At 48.8% G+C, this 19561-nt stretch overlaps 1 protein-coding gene across 1 annotated transcript in view; it reads right to left on the minus strand.

The window, feature by feature from the left end:
- Nucleotides 1–19561, minus strand: part of TBC1D22A (TBC1 domain family member 22A) — a 312955-nt gene that overhangs the window by 280669 nt on the left and 12725 nt on the right. The window contains exons 2-3 of the mRNA XM_079937136.1: nt 3328–3384; nt 1978–2318 (exon numbers count right to left, since the gene is read on the minus strand). Of these exons, the coding sequence (XP_079793262.1) occupies nt 1978–2318; nt 3328–3384 (398 nt within the window). The remainder of the gene's footprint in view (nt 1–1977; nt 2319–3327; nt 3385–19561) is intronic.

Raw genomic sequence — 19561 nt, forward strand, 5'->3', positions numbered from 1 at the left:
TCACGGTCAGCTATGGGGACAGCCCTCGCCTGGCCGATGCCCGCTGAGCCCTTCCCAGCCAATGACACGCTTTGCCATTAACCCAGTGGTACCCGAAATCAAGCAAAGTGCCTCTGACTTCAGGTACAAAGGCAACAGATGTCTCAGACATTCATTAAGAAATAGACAGCCAGAAGGTGAAGTGAAGGCCCGGGGAAGCCAGCCTACGAGCCCACACTCCACCACCACTGAGCTTTGAGGCCGCCATCTCCCCAGGGCTGAAGGGCAAGGCCGACGGCAGCAGGGAGGCCCTGCGGACACCTCACAGGGTGACATCTGCTCCCTGTGGGGGCTCACGATTGGGACGGGCAGTGGCACAAACGCTGGCAGAGACACAGCCACACTCTAACTGCACCATGCCCCGCGGTGGAACGTTCCAGGACATTCAGAATTCCAAAGCGCTGCTCACAGGAGCAGTAAAGTCAAATGGACCTCAAAGGTCGCTCACCCGAGGCAGAGGCCCCGGCCCGGGCAGCGCATCCCTGTGCGGGGACGGGCGTGGATGCCACGCCCCATGGGCAGCAGGCCCTGAGGACAGCTCGGGTTACATCACCAGCATCTCCGTAACTGCCCAGGACACCCAGGAAGAACAAAGAGGACCTGGACGTGGTCCCGCCTCTGCGGCTCGCAGGGTCGCAGCATCAGCTGCAGAGCCCACAGCAGGAGGAACTCGGTGCCTGGGGACGCCTGCCCGGCTCGGGCACACAGGAGGTGGTCAGAGTGCCCGTCACGAGTCACAGGAACGTTCCATCAACCTGTGCAAGCCCTAACTGGATGTCCTTCCATATTTAAGCTCTAATACTTCAAAGTTCACCCTGTTTTAAAGAAAAATGGTTCACGTTCCAATACAAAAACGGATCAAATGAAATAATTCACACCTAAGAAGACTGTAACATTTTAGAAGTTAATTTCTGGAAAGCGTTTTTGAAAACTAGACCTAAGTATGAAACCTAATTCTGCAACTACCAGCAGGTAACCTTAGGCTACGGTGATGATCTCACTTTCTTAGCTGTAAGCACGGGGCGAGCACCCTAACCCCCAGGAGACCCTGGGGAGAGGGATTAGAGGGTGTGCAGCTGCACTGCTGGCTCCCCTGCCCCCAGACCCCCACAATCACCACCTCACCTCCTTAACACTGCTGCCTCCCCTGGGAGGGTGCCCTGACTGCCCGATTTAGGACCACAGCCCAGACCCCACCCTGCTCTGGGGACCGCTTCCCACCTCCGTCTGACCCCTGGCACCTGCCACCTTTTAGCCCTCATGCCTCCTCACACATCGTGTGTAGGCTGCTGTCTGTCCCCCTCGCCAGAATGGACACTCCACGGGGCAAGGACTTCCATTCAGCTTGTCCCCTGGGGCAGCCCGAGCCCAGAGGACAGTGTCTCACCCATCGCAGATGCTCATTTAACAACTGCGCTGTTTTCTATCTCAGCCCCTCCAACACAAGACGAGCAGAAGTGAGGAAGGCGGTGCCAGGCATGTGGATACGAGATGCAGACGTGAGCTTACCCTGGCGGAGTTTAGGGGCGGAGCAGAGACCCACCCCTACAGACCCTGAGCCCACGCCTCTGTGTCCTGCAGGGAATCGTCAGAAGCGGCCGAGGGAGGTCCAGCCCCGGAACGTGCAGCTGGCCCGGCCCCTGGCCTGGAAACACCCCCGGGGGCAGCCAGGGCGTCCTGACAAGGGCGGGGTCCCCCAAGCAGCCCACGAAAGCTCCCAGCCGGCCACTCCATCTGCAGGGGAGAGGCACTCGGCCAGGAGGACCAGAGAAAGTGCGCTGCCTCTGCTGCCCAGAAGGCCCGCTGCCGCTCGGGTCTAGGAGCCCCAGGGCGGGGACCCTTGCTGTATGGGAGGATGGGGCCCTCCCCACCCCGGTGAGCAGCCTCCAGCCCCGCTTTCTGGAGATGGGCCCCAGCTCTGCAGCCCTCCCCTCCCACCTGCGGGACAGGACGTGTGGCTCTCGCTGACAGACTTCACCAGCCGGAGGTCACCACTCGGGACCAAGGGAGGCTCCGCCGAAGGCTCTGGCTTCTGCTCGGGCCCCAGAGCCCCCGGCGGCTTGTGGCACCCCTGCCGCTGGCTGTGGTTGCGCAGGACGCGGTTGGCCGTCTCCATGACGACCGCGGTGTTCAGGCTCTCGGCCGCCATGGCCAGGAGCTCGTCGTCATCCTCGCCGGCATCCCAGGCGTCGCTGGTGTTGCGCTCAAACTCCTGGAAGGTGCTGCCTCGCTTGGCCTTCGCCGGCGTGGTCGGCGCCTTGGGCGTGGCCCTGAGCAAGCTGCAAGGCAAAGGCAGCTTTTACTTGCGCCTCGGGGGCTGGGCGTGGCCACCCAAGACCGGTCAGCGAGGAGAGCCCAGGTGGAAAGGCACACAAGCGAGCCGAGAGTGAGTGAGAAAGCAGACACGATGCAGAGACATCCAGAATGAGACAGAGCTCACAGGATGCAGCGACAGGGAAGGAGGAGAGGTCTTCTGGGAGAGTCACGCTGAGCGTTCGCCCCACAGACCAACGCACAAGGACACACAGCACTGCCCAGCGATAGTGCCCCGCCCTGCCCCACAAACACTCTCGGCCCGACACCTTGGCAGACCTCCCACGGCAGCAGCTGGCGGTGGGGGTCAGGAGAGACTGTTCGCGGGACACAGGCCCTTGGCAGGTGGATCTGGACACGGGACAACTTCAAGGATGCCCACAGCATGACGACACACAACACTGGCCCCACCGAGTGTCGGGAGCTCATCCGACACGTGTGGTCCTCCAGGCCACCCCTGCCCCACACCCGCCCCTGCTGGAGGAGCCCAGACACGGGCAAGCAAGCTGCAGGCGGTGGGCAGAGAGCAGGGACAGTCAATTACCCCTTATCAGCTACGTGGTTTGCAAAAGATTTCTCTGGCAGGTTTTCTACTTTTTTGATGGTGTGTCCTTTGAAGCACAAAAGGTTTTAATTTTGATGACGTCCAATTTATCCTTTTGCTGTTGTTGCTTTTGGTGTGTTCTCCCGATCTAAGCTCACAAAGACTTGCCAGCCCCGCCCTGGCCCACGGGCAGCCCGAGACCCCGCACAGGCTGCCCACCTTGGGCCATGGCTTCCACGTCTGCCCTCCTCCGAGGATGGGCTATGCAAGGCCAGCAGCGCCTCACACAAAGCAACTGCTTGATGTGTGTTGGCTGAGTGAAAGGCCACTTTCCTCCCCCTCAGAATTCCAAGGAGCTGGGGGGTCGCCACAGCCCCCCAAAACCTGGCCTGAGATGAGAACAGCCTTGCGAGATCTGAGGCGTCACTTACGTGCCATGTAACAGTGGATCAAATGGGGGGTGCTGGGCGCCATACACATGCTGGATGCTATTCAGAAAGAAAGGAAAACAAATTAGCTTCTCCTCGGCTTTCCCAGGAGCCCCCCACTGACTCAGGAAGAAGGCCAGCTCCTCAAACCCACGCCCGAGGGAGCAACTCCGGCCACCGCAGGGTCCCGAGGGCGTGTCTGGAAGGAATGAACAGCACCGTGCAAGCCCACGACCCGCACACAAGCAGGGCATTCAGCCTCCCTGCGAACGGGCCTCACTGAGGGACCCACAGCCCCAAGGGCGTCAGCACAGAGCCTCGGGCATCGACTAGGGGAGCTGGGGAGGCTCCCCACAGCCTCTGCCCTCGGACTAAAACACGGACCACGAAACGCCCGTTGGGAAGTTCTCCTCTGGTACCATTCTGTCTAAAGATGGAATACAGAATTACAGAGAAGAGAAATATAATTTTGCTAAAAGACTTCATGGTTTCACTATAAAGTCTGTGTTCATCAGAGTAGATCTGGAAAAGAGACGGAAACAGAGTAACTTGCCGGCACACTCGTCAGTGGAGCGACCCCACCCACGCCCCCCCTTCCTCCTCTCGACGCCCAGCCAGGGGCGGCCGCGGGACCCGGGGCCGGTCAGAAAGAGACAAAGGAGAAACGCTTAGCTGGCACACCCCTGGCCCTTAGCTTTCCCCTTCTTCTGGCCCGGAACACACATATGAGGCCGAGAGGTGTCTCAGCCATCCTGCCCCCGAGAGAAATAAACACGAGTTAAAACTAAAGCCTCCCTGGAAGAAGGGCAGTGGGGTGGGGGCTGGCGGCGGAGATGGGGAGAGCGCGGGTCTCCAGCAGGTTTGAGAGCTGCCAGCCCAACCTTGGACCTCGGACTTCATGGCATGAAATAAACAAGCCCCTGTTTGTTGACGCCATGGGCACTCAGAGTCCTAACTGATGCGGTCCACGTGGAACAGACAGCCACTGTTACACTGAGGCAGAGCCTTGCAGGGTGCGTGTGTGTAAAGACAAACACAGACACTCAGGTGCTCAGTAGATAGATGAAGTCTTCTTAGCTTTTTAAAACAGAACGAATGAAATCCTACCTTGTTTACTTAGTCATGTGTCACAACTATTTCTCCATATTACTGTTCTTCAATTTACTTAAATACATTTATTTACTTTATGGTTATACATACATTATGCGATAACACGAAAAATATATGCAGCTCATACACATTTAAAAACATAATACTGAGGGCACATGGGACTTTCCCATACCTTTCTCTGCAACTCCCATAAATCTATAATTATTTTCAAGTTTTGTAAGTTTTTTACAAATCTTAACAATGAGTACCACCTCCCTGGACAATCTCCCCTCTAATTTCACACTGTCCCACCATATGGTTACAGGGTAATTGGTTTAACCAGTGTTGACCGTGAGACATTTAACTTGTTTAAAATTGGGTGTGATTATAAAAGCAGCAATAAACTTCTCTGGGGACAATACTTTCACACAAATATAACTTCTAAAGGATAAAGTCCCAGAGAAGGAAGGCCTGGGACATAAAGGATGCACGTATAAACGGCTGACCCCTGAACAACGCGGTGTGTGGGGGCACCGACCCGCTGCACAGTCGAAAATCTGAGCGTTTCCTCCAGTCGGCCCTCCGGTTGCTCCTACCTGCAGTTCTGTGCGCACAGCTTCAGCCCACCCAGATGGTGCAGGGCTGTAGTATTTACTCCTGAAAAACACCCACTTGTAAGCTGACCCACGCAGTTCAAACCCGTGTTATTCAAGGGCCCACAGTAGGGACCATGAATCATTGCTATTTGATGGGAGAAAAGGGGTCTCAGTGCTGCTTCTGCACCTTCTCGATGATTGCGGAGGTTGAGCGATCTTGAAACATATTTTGTTCATCTGTGCTGCTTCTTGTTGTAAAATGCCTGTTTGGACCCTTTGTCCATTTTTCTAAGGGGCTGTTCACCCTTTTCTCACTGATTTGTAAAAACCTCTCTGTAAACAAAGGATTCCTTTGTCACTGAGGCAGTGAGGTGGGCAGAATAAGGGGCCCAAAAACGTCACCTCCCAAGCCCAGCACCTGTGAACGTGTCACCTCACACTGTCATAGGGAAGAACCTTTGTATTCTATTACAAGTTCATCGCTAAAGGGATGTTGCCTATAAGCTTAAATTATACATAGTGGCCCATCTCTGGGAACCCTGCCTCCCTGGTAATGAACCGTTAAGCTAAAATACCTTTGTTTAGCTCACAGGAAACCTCCTGACCAGGCCCACCTGTGAATGACTGCAGGGAGGAAGAAATGAACACATCCCCTCTGGGGGCTGATGGGAACCAGGAAATGCTTGACTTTACCCCCTCCCCTTTTCGTATAAAAGGAGCCTGAATTCTAAGTCAGGCAAGATGGGTCTTTGCGGCAGGAGCCCATCATCTTCTTGGTCTGCTGGCTTTCTGAATCAAGTCGTTATTCCCTGTCCCAACAACTCGCCTCTCGATTATCGGCCTGTCACACAGCGAGCAGTACGAGCTTGAACTCGGTGACAGATTTGGGGGAGCCATCTAGGAGCCCTGCTGCTCGTGGCCAGCCGCCCCAGTCGGGGAACTTCCGGGTAAGGCCCTAGAAGCTGGCGGGACCACTCACCCTGAGGGTCTGCCCTCCAGAGTTCCCTGAAACGACACCGGCTACCCCAGCGCTTGGCAGCTGGATCAAGGAATCGACATTCTGGGGGCCGACGGGCTCCATACAGTAGGGTTATGTCGCTCCGGTGTGCACAGCCAGAAACTTTATTTCCTCTCCGTTTGGGGCTTTTTCACTGGACTAAGCCAGTTTGTTTTGTATTTGAGTGGAGCACCCTGTCGGAGACTGGGAAGAGCAGTTGGGCTCCTACCGGATTTGTGAACTTGTTTTGTATTTGAGTGGAGCACCCTGTCGGAGAGTGGGAAGAGCTGTTGGGCTCCTACCCGATCTGTGAACTTGTTTTGTATTTGAGTGGAGCACCCTGTCGGAGACTGGGAAGAGCTGTTGGGCTCCTACCCGATCTGTGAACTTGTTTTGTATTTGAGTGGAGCACCCTGTCGGAGAGTGGGAAGAGCTGTTGGGCTCCTACCCGATCTGTGAACTTGTTTTGTATTTGAGTGGAGCACCCTGTCGGAGAGTGGGAAGAGCTGTTGGGCTCCTGCCCGATTTGTGAACCGGCTCGTTGGTTTCTTTGGGTGCTAGCACTTGTGTGTGCCCTTTGTGTTTTGTCTTGAAAAGGGAGTAATGTCTCAACTATCCCCAAAGAAAGTCCTCTGAGGTGCATTTTGGATAAGGGATCTGAATACAGCTCTGAAGCATGCGTGAGTGGAAGATGATATTGTAACAACGTGTGGCCACAGTACCTGTTAGGATCTCCACAGGGGGTTTAGAAAGGGTTCTCTTGGGACCCTGTGCACCCTGTACTGCTACTCTTGCTGTGTTTATTACACCGTTTATGGTCTCCTGTGTCCTTGGTATATGTAAAACCCCACGACCAAACTTGAGGGTTTATTTAGGATTTTGTTTGTTCTTTTGGTTTTTTTGTTTCATTTTGTTTGGTACTGTTTCTCCACTAACAGCCAAATCAGTTTTGTGATACTTAAAACTTTTACTGATATTAAATGGAGGAAAGGAACAGGAAAAAAAACCCGTCCTTGTCCAAGAGTGGGACATTCGAGGAAAAGGAGAAAGGTTCCACTTGGTTCCTAAAATCACCAAAAGCTACAAACAAACAGAAGTGTCTTTTCCATCAATACTAGTAAAAAGGGTTTAGCTATAGTAGACAGGTGACCTTGATTTGTCCCATTTGCCAGAAACCCAATTTGAATCCAACCTCTTCTGTAACTGATGGGTTTTACATGGTTGTACCTGATTCACGGCTAAAATTTTCGAATGGGAACCATGAGGTCCCTGTGTTTGTGTTTGCACACGTTTTATAGATGTGTGGCACTGCCAAATTAATCCGTAGAAGAGCTCTATTTAACTGGCTTCAAGGAAGTTAGGTGCTTATAAGTACTCAAATATAAAAGAAACTGGCCAGAATGAGTTTCAGGTTCACGTGATCTAGGAAATACTCAGTATTAACATCTGGTGTTAAGGTTAGCTTAAGCCTGTTGGTTTGATACAGATATGACTTTAGAGTCATCACCACTAAGTAGAATACTTTCATTGTACCTGGGTTTACTAGAAATCAAATAAGACCCTATCCCCGTTATAAAGTTTGTCAGCAAGAAAAATAACAGTGTGACGAAGCTTTTAGGCAAGTAAGATAGAGGTAAATGAAGTAGAGAGTTTTGGGTAAACTCTGCAGGAATAATGTTCTGGGAATGTCTGTCTGGAAGAGTCTCTCCAGATTTCTGTAACTTGAAACTAAACTAAGTTCTAAGATAAGATTGAACTTAATTAAAATCTCAGAGGTAAAGTGGTATAAGACCTGAATTTGGTTCTCTAAGAGGACAAAGTTTTCTTAGAATATTGAACTGCTTTTGGTAAAAGAATGAGTTTAAGTGATCTGTATTTGCCATTGAGATCTTTTATTATCACTGGTTTAAAACGCTTTGACATTTTTGACAAACTTCCCAAAAATCAAGTTCTAAGTGGGGTTCATTTGACCTCTGGCTAACTTTTGGATTTTCCGGAGGGTCCCTGGAACACCTCAAATTACTTGTTTTCTGTCCGTCTCAGAGAGAGGAATATTGAACTCATTGGGCTTATGTGGTGTGTTGAATTGCAGGAGAGGCACTGTCAGACGAGTGATGATAAACTTCTTAGATCGTATCACATGGGTAAATGCATATATTCGAGAAATTACACGGAACTCCTAAAATTCTGGTATATCCTGGTAGAGATAACAGTCATAATTATAGAAATCATCTTAAATTGTTTGCCACAACAGTAATCAGGTTTTTGTTCAACTGCACTGCAATCCCAGTTGGTTGATGCCAAAGCAAAAAGGCATCCTTTCAATGGTTAGATGATCAATTGCTATCTATGGTTTTAAGTGGCTCGAGCGACTCTATAGCTGTTTTGTGGAAAAAAGCAGGGAAGAATGACGGAATCCTTTCTGTGCAAGCATTGGTACTGTTATCAGGGAAAATAAGGCAGGGAATGAGAACGAGCACACACGGCTTCAAACCTCCACTCCTCTGGCTGAGCTGGCGTCCCAGCCACTCTGGCCGTTCTGCCAATATACCCACCCCGTCCACTACCTCCCGGTCCCGACACTGGGGCTCAGGACCTCCCCTCCTTCTAGGGATCAATTAGAAAAGCCTGTGTTAGCTTCTGGGGCACAGGGACTTGGTCTGGTATCGCCATCTAAGACCCGACAGGGCACCCAGTTTGGGCCAGGAGCCACTTCCGGGACATCATGGCTATTTCCCCTATGCCACTATCTCACAGGGGGACTAAATGCAAATGACCAGCTGGCTGGGTTTCTCAGACTTCTTTAACTGGGTACAGGGAGGATCCTCTGCACCTGAAGCCCACCTGGCAGCGCCCACAGCCGAGCCAAGGGGGACCCCAGTGAGGGAGGAAGGCCCCGTTTTGGCAGGGCTCTGAAAGGGAAACCAAAGCTAAAGAGTTTGAACAACACTCAAGAAGCTCAGCAGAACAAATGAAGACCTCTGAATTTCCGGAGAGGATTTATCAGGCCTACAGGCGTCATACTAATGCAGATCCCGAGGTCCCTGGAAATATCAGAATGGTGAATTTTACATTTCGGAGCAAAGCACTTCAGATATCAGGACAAAGTTGCAGCAATGAGGTGGTGAATTTGGAATGAACGCTTCTCGATTGGTAGATGTTGCTTTTAAAGTGTTCAACAGGGAACAACGACAGAAGAAAGAAGACGCAAGACGACACGCCACTTCTCTGGCAGTGGCGCTGGATTCCCAGAAGGAGAGGTGAGCCCTCACTGGGGAAAGAACAGCGCGCTGTGAGGACGAGGAACGCTGGGAAACAGAAAACAGTCAGAGCAGGAGCCCCTCGCACGGTAGAAAGACAGGGACGCTCGGAAGAGGCCCAGGGGCTCCCTTGGACTTGAGGCGCCTAACTCCCCACAGGAGCCCCGGGGAAAACCGACAGTGGGAAGCGAGCTGGTTGTCTTTCTGACAGACCTCACCCTGAAGTTTTTCACCAAAACGCCTTGACATCAGAGTCCAGAACACACACTTTTTTTTTTTTTTTTTTTTTTGCCGCAGCGCATAGCTCGTGGGATCTTAGTTCTCCAACAAGGGATCGAATCCGGGCCCGTGGCAGTGGAAGCGCAGTCCTAACCACTGGACCGCCAGGGAATTCCCCCAGAACATGCCTTACGCCTACAGATGGAGCTCATGAAAATCCCAGAAAAGGAGACAGAGCTCTTTCCCCCAAGGTCTTTAAAAATAACCCAGAGCCTGCTGTCAGACCTCCCCAGATGGGGACTCAACACAGAGGAACCTGCCCCACCGAGGACTGAAAGACAGACTCTCCGCAAATGCCTTAAACTGCAAGAAATTTCAGACAAGCTGGTAGTGTTTGTGTGGACGCTCTTTCAGGATGCGTGGAAACATATGCCACCTGGACAGAAGATCTCTGATGTGGGTAAAGCCCTCCGTAGGGAAATTATCCCCTGATCTGGATGACGGCATTAAAACAACATTCATCCTGGAGACCATAATCAACAGGAAAAACCAAGAAAACGAATCACACATTAAAAAGGAACGTCGCTAAAACATGTCGCGAGACACTGAACTTGGGATAAGGCCTTGCCAGTTGCGCTGCTACGGATCAGTGGCTCTTAAGCCCCTTTAGAATACTGTATGGCAGGCCTTGCAGGTGTGTGCCCAGGCAGGAGGATCTATAAATGCTAAAGACCTAGCGGTGGCCAATCACATTAAAACTTCGGGCGCTATTTATTCATGAGTTTACCTCCAACAGGCCTGGCCATCCAACCGAAGTAGACGGGAATTCCATCTCCATTGCCCATTGGAGAAGGGGCAACCAATTTGTTTAATTGGGTCCAAATAAATAGCACCGGAATTTAGTATATGTACTGGGAACTGGAACCAAAACCCCAAGTTCAGTTACGAATTAGACAAGAAACTGCTAAGAGGTTTCGTCGGGTTCAACTAGTTGTAGATAAAAAGGACTAAAAATTCTAAGGGATATTCATCACCTCCGTTCAGCAGAATGGTCTTCATTCCTTTCCCCACAAGACCGTTGAATGGATGCTGACCGTGGGGAATAGTAATACACAAGAATCTTTTTATATTCTATCACAAGTTCATCGCTAAAGGGATGTTGCCTGTAAGCTTAAATTATACATAGTGGCCCATCTCTGGGAACCCTGCCTCCCAGGTAATGAGCGTTAAGCTAAAATACCTCTGTTTAGCTCACAGGAAACCTCCTGCCCAGGCCCACCTGTGAATGACTGCAGGGAGGAAGAAATGAACACATCCTCGCTGGGGGCTGACGGGAACCAGGAAGTGTTTCACTTTACCCTCTCCCCTTTTCGTATAAAAGGAGCCTGAGTTCTAACTCAGGCAAGCTGGCTCTTTGGGGCACGAGCCCACCATCTTCTTGGTCTGCTGGCTTTCTGAATAAAGTCGCTACTCCCTGTCCCAACAACTTTTCTCTCGATTACTGGCCTGTTGTGCAGCGGGCAGTACCAGCTTAGACTTGGTAACAACACAGCAGAGGGGGCTTTTTAGATGTGACTAAGGGCACACAACTTGGGAGAGCATACTGCGTTATTCAGGTGGGTTCAATCTAATCACAAGTCCTTAAGTGGAAAACCTCCCCGGCTGTGGTCTGGGGGCAGATCATGACCATGGAGGAAGGCTCAGAGCGAGGCTGCACAGCTGGCTTTGAGGATGCAGAAAGGGGGCCATAGTCAAGACAGCCTTGAGAAGCTAGAGAGGTAAGGAGATGGTTTCTCCCCTAGAGACTCCAGAAAGCCCTGCCGACACCTTGGTTTTAGCCCAGTGAGACCTGTGTGCAGACTTCTGACCTCCAGAACTGTAAGATAATAAATGTGTTATTAGCCAGGAGGTTTGTGGTAATTTGTTTCAGCAGCAATGGAAAACTAATACAGGTAGCAAATCTGTTTTCCTGGTATGTGGGAGGCTTAAAGGTTTATGTTAAGTCATCACACTTTTATCCTTCACGGAGGGTTCTGCTTTGAGGACTATACTTGGAAAAGCCCACCCCCTACTGCCCTAGTCCATTCAGGGTGCTATAATAAAAAATACCATGCACTGAGCAGCTTATAAACAAAGTCTCACAGTCGTGCAGGCTGGGAAGTCCAAGATCAAGGCATCTGCACTTTCAGTGTCTGGGGAGAACTCCCTTCCTGGTGTGCAGACAGACAACTTCTCCCTATATCCTCACATGGCAGAATGGGTGAAAGAGCCTTCTGGGGTCTCTCTTGTAAGGACACTAACCTCATTCACGAGGGTTCCACCCTCATGACATAATCACCTCCCAAAGGCCCCACTTCCTAACACCATCACGTTGGGGGTTAGGATCTCAACATACGCATTTGGGGGGCCCACAAACATTCAGTCCATAACACCTAAGGCTGCATAAATATGAGTGTTTCATATTTCTGTGGTTTTATTTTTTACCCCCGTGTTTTCAGTCGCCTAGAATTTATTTTATTTCGCTATATACTACTCAGTAGGAAACTTCTTTAAAAAGTAACCTATTCCAATTTATTAAACAACCTACCCTTTCCCCCACTGGTCTGAGGATATCATCTTTAATAATACATTAAATCATTATATATAGTCATTTTTTCAGTTTCCTATGCAGTTTCTCTTCAGTTTTCCATTCCTGTACCTGCAGCACAATATTTAAATCAGGTAAAATGCTCTTTTTTACATCCTAAAACGTCTCGGCAAAATTTAACAAACATTTGACAATGCCGCTTTGTGATGGGCATCATGATGGGTGCTGGACAGGCACAGACGAGCACACTATAGTCCAAACTCTTAAGGACCTTGCAGTTTACTTATAATAGCAAAAAACGAACCAGCATTATAATGCTCCATGAGAATTCCTACAATAACATGCCACAAGGGTACATAAGGCCAGTCTTACGGAAAAGGAAGGTTCCTCGAGGAAAAATTCCTTAAACTGAGACCTATGAAAAGAAGAGGAAGAGTGAGGTAGACAGAACGTTCCAAGCAAAGAGAACAACACGATAAGACCCTGACAGCGCGGGAGAGGGTGAAACGGTTGGGAAATGAAAGCCACAGCTGGTGGCCTGTCACGAGAGAGCGCAGAAGGCGAGTGCCAGGGCGGAACTTGCCTCGAGGTCCTGGGACACCAGAGTGCAGAGGGGCCTGAGGACCCCAGTCCAGCCCTCACTCCACAGAGGACGGGAGGGGCTCTCAAGAGGCCTGTCTTTGCCGTGATCTGAAAGCAAGGCAGTGACCCTCCACTTGCCCCGCGAGGACACCTCTGCGGTGGGCAAGGCCCACAGGGAGGGCACGTCGGGCCTGGAGGAGGAGCTTCTGCCAAAGGCAAGAAACACACAGGAAGGGGGAGGGACAACACCATGCCCACCCCACTGTGCGCCAACCGCTCAGCTCCAGCCTTTCCCAACAGCCTCCGAGTCTGCTCCAGACTCCTGTTTGCTCTTCAGCATGAGATACAGCAGACGATAAAACAGAGCATAACAGCCGTGTGAACAGATTCAGCATCATTCCAAACTCAGCGTGTCTGTGCCTCTTATCCTCACGACCCAGCGGGCAGATGGCTATCCCCACCGTACAGATGCAGAAACTGAGGGACAGAAAGCTTAAGTGGCCTGCCCAAGGTCACACCCAGCTAGCAGGCTGCAAGGCCAGCTTAATAGCACCTAGAACATAAATACCCACACAAACACCACAGCGTCACTTTAGCTCCATCCAAAACCCTATCATTTGGGGGCTTCCCTGGCGGTCCCTGGTTAGGGCTTGGTGCTTTCGCTGTGGGGTCCAGGTTCGATCCCTGGTCTGGGAACTAAGCCCCTGCGAGCCTCGCTGCACGGCCGGAAAAACAAAAACCCTATCACTTTGTCATACAATAGATTTGAAACCCTCCCCAATTCTACTGTCCTATGAGGTCACTAGCAACCTGAATCTGACACTTAAAATTCTCACACAAGTGTTTATACCTTTACTGCAGACTTGTGCATCTCTAGGCAACCTATGATATTATTCTGCATGTTTGTAAAGATTAAGTTAAGATTATCTTATAATATACACAACTTTATGTATCTTTTTGCAGCTTTATTTTCTCTCAAGATGGTTTTTTTGTGTCAGTGTTAACACATGTAGCTCCAGTTTTGTTGTCCTGTGAGGTTTCATTTTGTGTGTGAAGGGGGGTGTTTTAGCAGTAAACCAACTTTTCAAAAGAATTTTTACAGAGAAACACAGGACAGGCAGAAGCAGAGCTGTTCTGGTAAAGGGGAGAAAAGCAGGAGCCCACCCACTTCCCAACTCATTCTGAGGCCAGAATTACCCTGATACCAAAAGCAGACAAGTACATCACAAAAGAAAACTACAGGGAATCCCTGGTCAGGGAACTAGGATCCCGCAAGCTGCGCAGCCAAAAAAAAAAAAAAAAAAAGCTACAGACCGGTATCTCCTATAAGTATACGCACAAAACTCCTCAACAAAATACTAGCAAACCAAATCCAACAACATTAAAAAAGGATTGTACATGATGACCAAGTAGGATTTATCCAAGAAGTGCAAGGCTGGCTTAAAACCTGAAAATCCCAATAGGAAAAAGGACAAAGCCACACAATGATTTCAATAGTCACAGAAAAAGCACCTGACAAAACCCAACACCCCTTCATGATAAAGATGCTCAACAAACTAGTAATAGAAGGAAATGTCCTCATCCTGATAAAAGACATCTACAAAAAACCCATATCTAACATCATACCTAAGGCGAATGACTGAATGTTTTCCCCCTAAGGTCAGGAACAAGACAAGGATGTCCACTCTCCCCACTTTTGTTCAATATTGTACTCGAGGTCTTAGGGCAACTAGGCAAGAATGAGAATAAAAGGCATCCAGATTAGAAACGAAGAAGTAAAACTAACAAGATAATATAATCTTATATACAGAAAATACTAAAGAATTCACTAAAAAAGTAGTGAAACTAAACAACAAATTCAGCAAGGCCTCAACATACAAGACGAACATACAACTATTAATTGCATTTCTATACATTCGCAATGAACAATCCAAAAACGAAATTAAAAAAACAACTCCACTTATTATAACATCAAAAAGAATGAAATGTTTAGGAACAGATTAACAAAAGATGTATAAAACTTATACTCTGAAAACTAAAAACTACTATTGAAAGAATTTAAAGAAAACCTCAATCAATGGAAAAATACCCATGTTTGTATTAAAAGACGTAATATTGTTAAGCCTACAGCACTCTCTAAATTCACTACAGACTCAATGCATCCCTATCAAAATACCAGGCAGCTTCTACGTAGAAATTGATAAGATGACCCTGAAATTCACATGGAAACTCAAGACACCCAGAATGACCAGGTTAAAACACTCTTGAAAAAGAACGAAGTTGGAGGACTCACTCCTCCAGATTTCAAAACTTACTAAAAGATGCAGTAATCAAGTCAGTATGGTACCGGCATAAGGATAAACACAGAGATCCGTGGAATAGAACTGAGAGTGCAGACTCCGCACATTTACAGTCAATTGATTTTTTTTTTTTTAATGGTGCCAAGACCCTTCACTGGAGAAAGAACTGTCTTTCCACAGATGGTGCTGGGACAACTAGATAACCACATGCGAAGAAAAAAGTTGCACCCTAGGTGGTATACCCATAAAATGGAAGATTACTCAGCTATAAAATGAAATGCTGATACACACTACAACACAAAGGACCTTGAAAACATTATGCTGAGTACAGGAAGCCAGTCACCAAAAAATCCCCACGTTATCACATGACTGCATTTATATGAAATGTCTCTAATGGACAAATCATACTATAAAGACACAAAGATTAGTGGTTTCCCGGGGTGACCACTGATGAGTACAGGGTTTCTTTCTGAGATGATAAACATGTTCTAAAATCGACTGTGGTGAGAGTTATACAACTTTTTGAATACAATATAATATCATTGAATTTTACACTTTAAATGAGTGAATGGTGGCGTATGTGAATTAAAATAGGTGAATTATGATATGTGAATCTCAATGAAGATGTAACTTTTTTAAAAGGCAATACAGCTTCCACTTGGTTCTCCTGGCCACCATGCTGTGAGGAAGCCCACACCAGCCACGTGCAGGGCCCGTACGTGTGGGCACCACACGTAACAGCGCTGGCGGGGGTCCCGGGTGGCGGCCTGCGCCCAACTGCTAGACACGTGAGGGACTCAGGCTGCAGCCTTCGAGACTTCCCAGTGACACCCAGGAGCTTTCTTTTCTTTTTTCCTTTCTTTTGGCCAAAAAAAAAAAAAAAGTATCAGCCTGCCTAGGTCAAGCACCACCCATCTGTCGTGGTCCCTTTCCTGAAATTTCCATGGATGCCTCCCTGACCTTGGTAGAAAGTTTCCAGTTTTAAGACTCCAAAGGCCTGGGTTCAAGTCCCAATAAGAGCGTTAACCAAGTAATTGTTCCGAGCTTTACCTTCCTCATCCCAGAAATAGAAATAAGAATGTGTATGAAATGAGATAACCATATAATAGCAGTGTGAGTACTGCAGTGACCTACAGACAGTATTTACCAATACTATCAATCTATCTTTCCTCGAACATTTGCATTCTTCCATTATGCGCAAATGTGTTCAATAGGGCTCCAAACCAGCAGGCGGTCTGGCCTACAACCCACCATTTGCATGTCGTTTTCACCAAAGTCTGCAGCATTATCACATACTGCAGGCCTTGCCCTCCCAGGACAGCAGGAAACGCATTAATTCTTCATGGGCAAACCACTTGTGTTTACTGAGCAGAAAATGTTCCAACCAAGTTCAAGCTCAGACTAAAAGGAACCTCATTTTATCTTATTAAAATTACATTTTTATTCGGTTTTGCACAGGGAAAGAGGAAAACAGGCTTCAACTAAAGCCCTTTTTAAAGAATAAGTGGCAACTAATACACACACCTCCTTCCAAATAATGAAATCTTTCCTTAAAAAATATATTAACCAATAAACTTTTTTAGAAATTGTACCGCTTTAAAACACTACAGTAATTCACTGAACCCTAACGATTCCTTCTAAAAAGCAGATCCAGGTGACATAGTTCCACTGCCAGCTACACACCCTGGAAAAACAGTTACACAGGTACACAAGGAGACAGGTTCAGCGATGTTCATAATACCACAAAGAGAAAAAATGTTAAGAAAAATCTAGATGTCCATTATCAACTGAATAATGAACAAACAAACTAGAACATATGCATATAATGGAATACCAACCACAGCAAACAGGAAGGAACTTCAGCCACCAGATTCAAGATGGGGAAAGTTCATTAACATAATAGTGAAACGTTGAATACACACAGTAGGACACCACCACTTACAGGAAGTTTTTTAAATGCAAAAATGAGACAATATATCATTTTTGGGTACATACATGAGTGGTCAAAAATCCTACTGCATGCAGGGTAACCGCAAAATTCAGAACTGTGACGATCAGGGGAAGTGAGAGTAAAGAGCTGGGCCCAGGAAAAGAACACAATAGCATCAACTGTGGACGTGGTCTACATTCCCTGTATTCATCTGTATGCCTTCCTGAAAGTCTGAAATGTGTTCCAGTGTTTCAAACAGATGGCTCTGGCTCTGAGAGGGGAGGTGTTTGCAGGCACAGCCATTCAGAGGGTCAGGGAATGCAGTGCCTGGAGCGCTCCTCGAAGACACGTTTCTCTAAGTCTCCTCCGACCCCATTCTTCCTACACTGTACACAGAAATCTTTCAAAAAGAAGGCTCACCGTCATTAGCCACCACAGAAATGCAAATGAAAATCACAACTAGAGGGACTTCCCTGGCAGTCCAGTGGTTAAGACTCTGCACTTCCACTGCAGGGGGCAGGGGTTCGATCCCTGGTCAAGAACTAAGATCCTGCATGCCGCAAGCCGTGACCAAAAAATTAAAAAAAAAAGAAAAACATCACAATTAGGCACCACTTCACAGCCAGGAGGGGGGCAAAAATTTAAAGATAATATGTGTTGGCGAGGATGCAGAGAAACTGAAACCCTCACACGCTGTGGATGGGAGTGAAAATAGGTGCAGCCGCTCTGGACAACAGCCTGGCAGGTCTTCAAAAGGTCCAACATTGACCACATGACCCTGCGATTCCGCTTCTAGGTACACACCCAAGAGAAATGGAAACATGTCTACACAAAAAACTTGTACGGTATTATTCATGACAGCCAAAATGTGGAAAGAGTCCAAATGTCCATCAACTGATGAATGGATAAATCAAATGTGCCTGTCCATACGATGGAACATTCATTATTAGGTCATAAAAAGAGATGCTCCAATGTGGGTGACCCTTGAAAACGTCACAGTCAGTCAAAGAAGCTAGTCACAAAGGACCACACATATAATTCAATTTACATGACACATCCAGAACAGGCAGATCTATAGAAACGAAAGGTACGTCAGCAGTTGTCAGGGGCTGGGACGAGGGAAGGGGAGTCACTGCTGATGAGTTCTGGGCCTCTCTCTGTGGTGATGGTGGTACAGCTGGGTGAACACACTAAAAACACTGAATTGTACACTTTAAGTGGGTGAAATGTATGTTACATAAATGATATCTCTACAAAGGTGTTGGAAGGAAGGAAGGAAGGAGGGAAGGAGGGAGGGAGGGAGGGAGGGCGAGCTAGGGAGAAGTGAGGATGGGGAAGGACCAGACCAGTCCCTCCTGGCCCAGGTGCCGGGGAGCAGGTGCGCATGAGGGGAAGGCTCAGGGTGCAAAAGCACGCCTTCAGCACCCGTCACCCAGATGACCAACATCACTCGATGAACCTTTAAACAGGTCCAAGTCCACCCCTCCCGCCCCGGATAACAGAGTCTGCACTGCTACCGTCACAGAACATTTCAGTATACTTCATGTGGAAAGGACGGAAATTTTTATCATCCTCCAAAATAAGAAAATGAAACTTAAGAAAGACTAATTTGGGCTTCCCTGGTGGCGCAGTGGTTGAGGGTCCACCTGCTGATGCAGGGGACACGGGTTTGTGCCCCGGTCCGGGAAGATCCCACATGCCACGGAGCGGCTGGGCCCGTGAGCCATGGCCACTGAGCCTGCGCGTCCGGAGCCTGTGCCCCACAGCGGGAGAGGCCACAGCAGTGAGAGGCCCACGTACCGCAAAAAAAAAAAAAAGAAAGAAAGACTAATTTGTTACCAGTAGGCAAGGCGGGGACCATGAGCCGTGTCCTCTGGGCCCAACTGGTACATATCCTGATGACCACGTGCCTGAGCAGCCGGGAAGGACTGTCAGATGGAAGAAGAGTGACTGAGAACTAACAAGGCATCACAGGCTCCAACACTGCGACGTAACAGAGGCTCCCAGCTCGGTGAGAGGGTTGGGTCCAGACAAAGGACAGCACAGGACGGGTCAGGAAGGAAGGCAGAGAGACGCCCACAGTGTGCCCCGAAGTGGCCCCCAACTAGAAGCGCCTCCCACGAGAGCCCTGAGTTCCTATAAAGGTCACCTCTTCTGCAGAAGGCACAGAAAACGCCCCCATTGGTAAGGGAAAGAAAGATGACTAAAGAACGGGCAAAGCTAAGGTTTAAAGAGAGAACCGGGAAGAGCGCTCCTAGAGGACGGGGCCCCAACATGAAGACAGGCTGGAGACACTGGGCAGATGCAGGGACGCCCAAAAGAGAGAGGTGGGCCCCGGGGACCAACGCCATCTCTTCAGGGTTCTATCCAGGCTGCCTTTACAACACCAGTCAGGAAAGCTTTTTGGTTTTGGTCGTGCCACGCGGCACGCGGGATCTTACTTCCCCAACCAGGGATCAAACCCATGCCTCCTGCAGTGGATAATCACTGGACTGCCAGGGAAGTCCCCAGGAATGCTTTTTTTTTTTTTTTTTTTTTTTTAAATTTATATTTGGCTGCGTTGTGTCTTCGTTGCTGTGTGCGGGCTTTCTCTAGTTGCGGCGAACGGGCGCTACTCTTCCTTGTAGTGCACAGGCTTCTCATTGAGTGGCTTCTCTTGTTGCAGAGCATGGGCTCT

This window comes from Stenella coeruleoalba (assembly GCF_951394435.1).
Source record: "Stenella coeruleoalba genome assembly, chromosome: 11".
Classification (NCBI taxonomy): domain Eukaryota; kingdom Metazoa; phylum Chordata; class Mammalia; order Artiodactyla; family Delphinidae; genus Stenella; species Stenella coeruleoalba.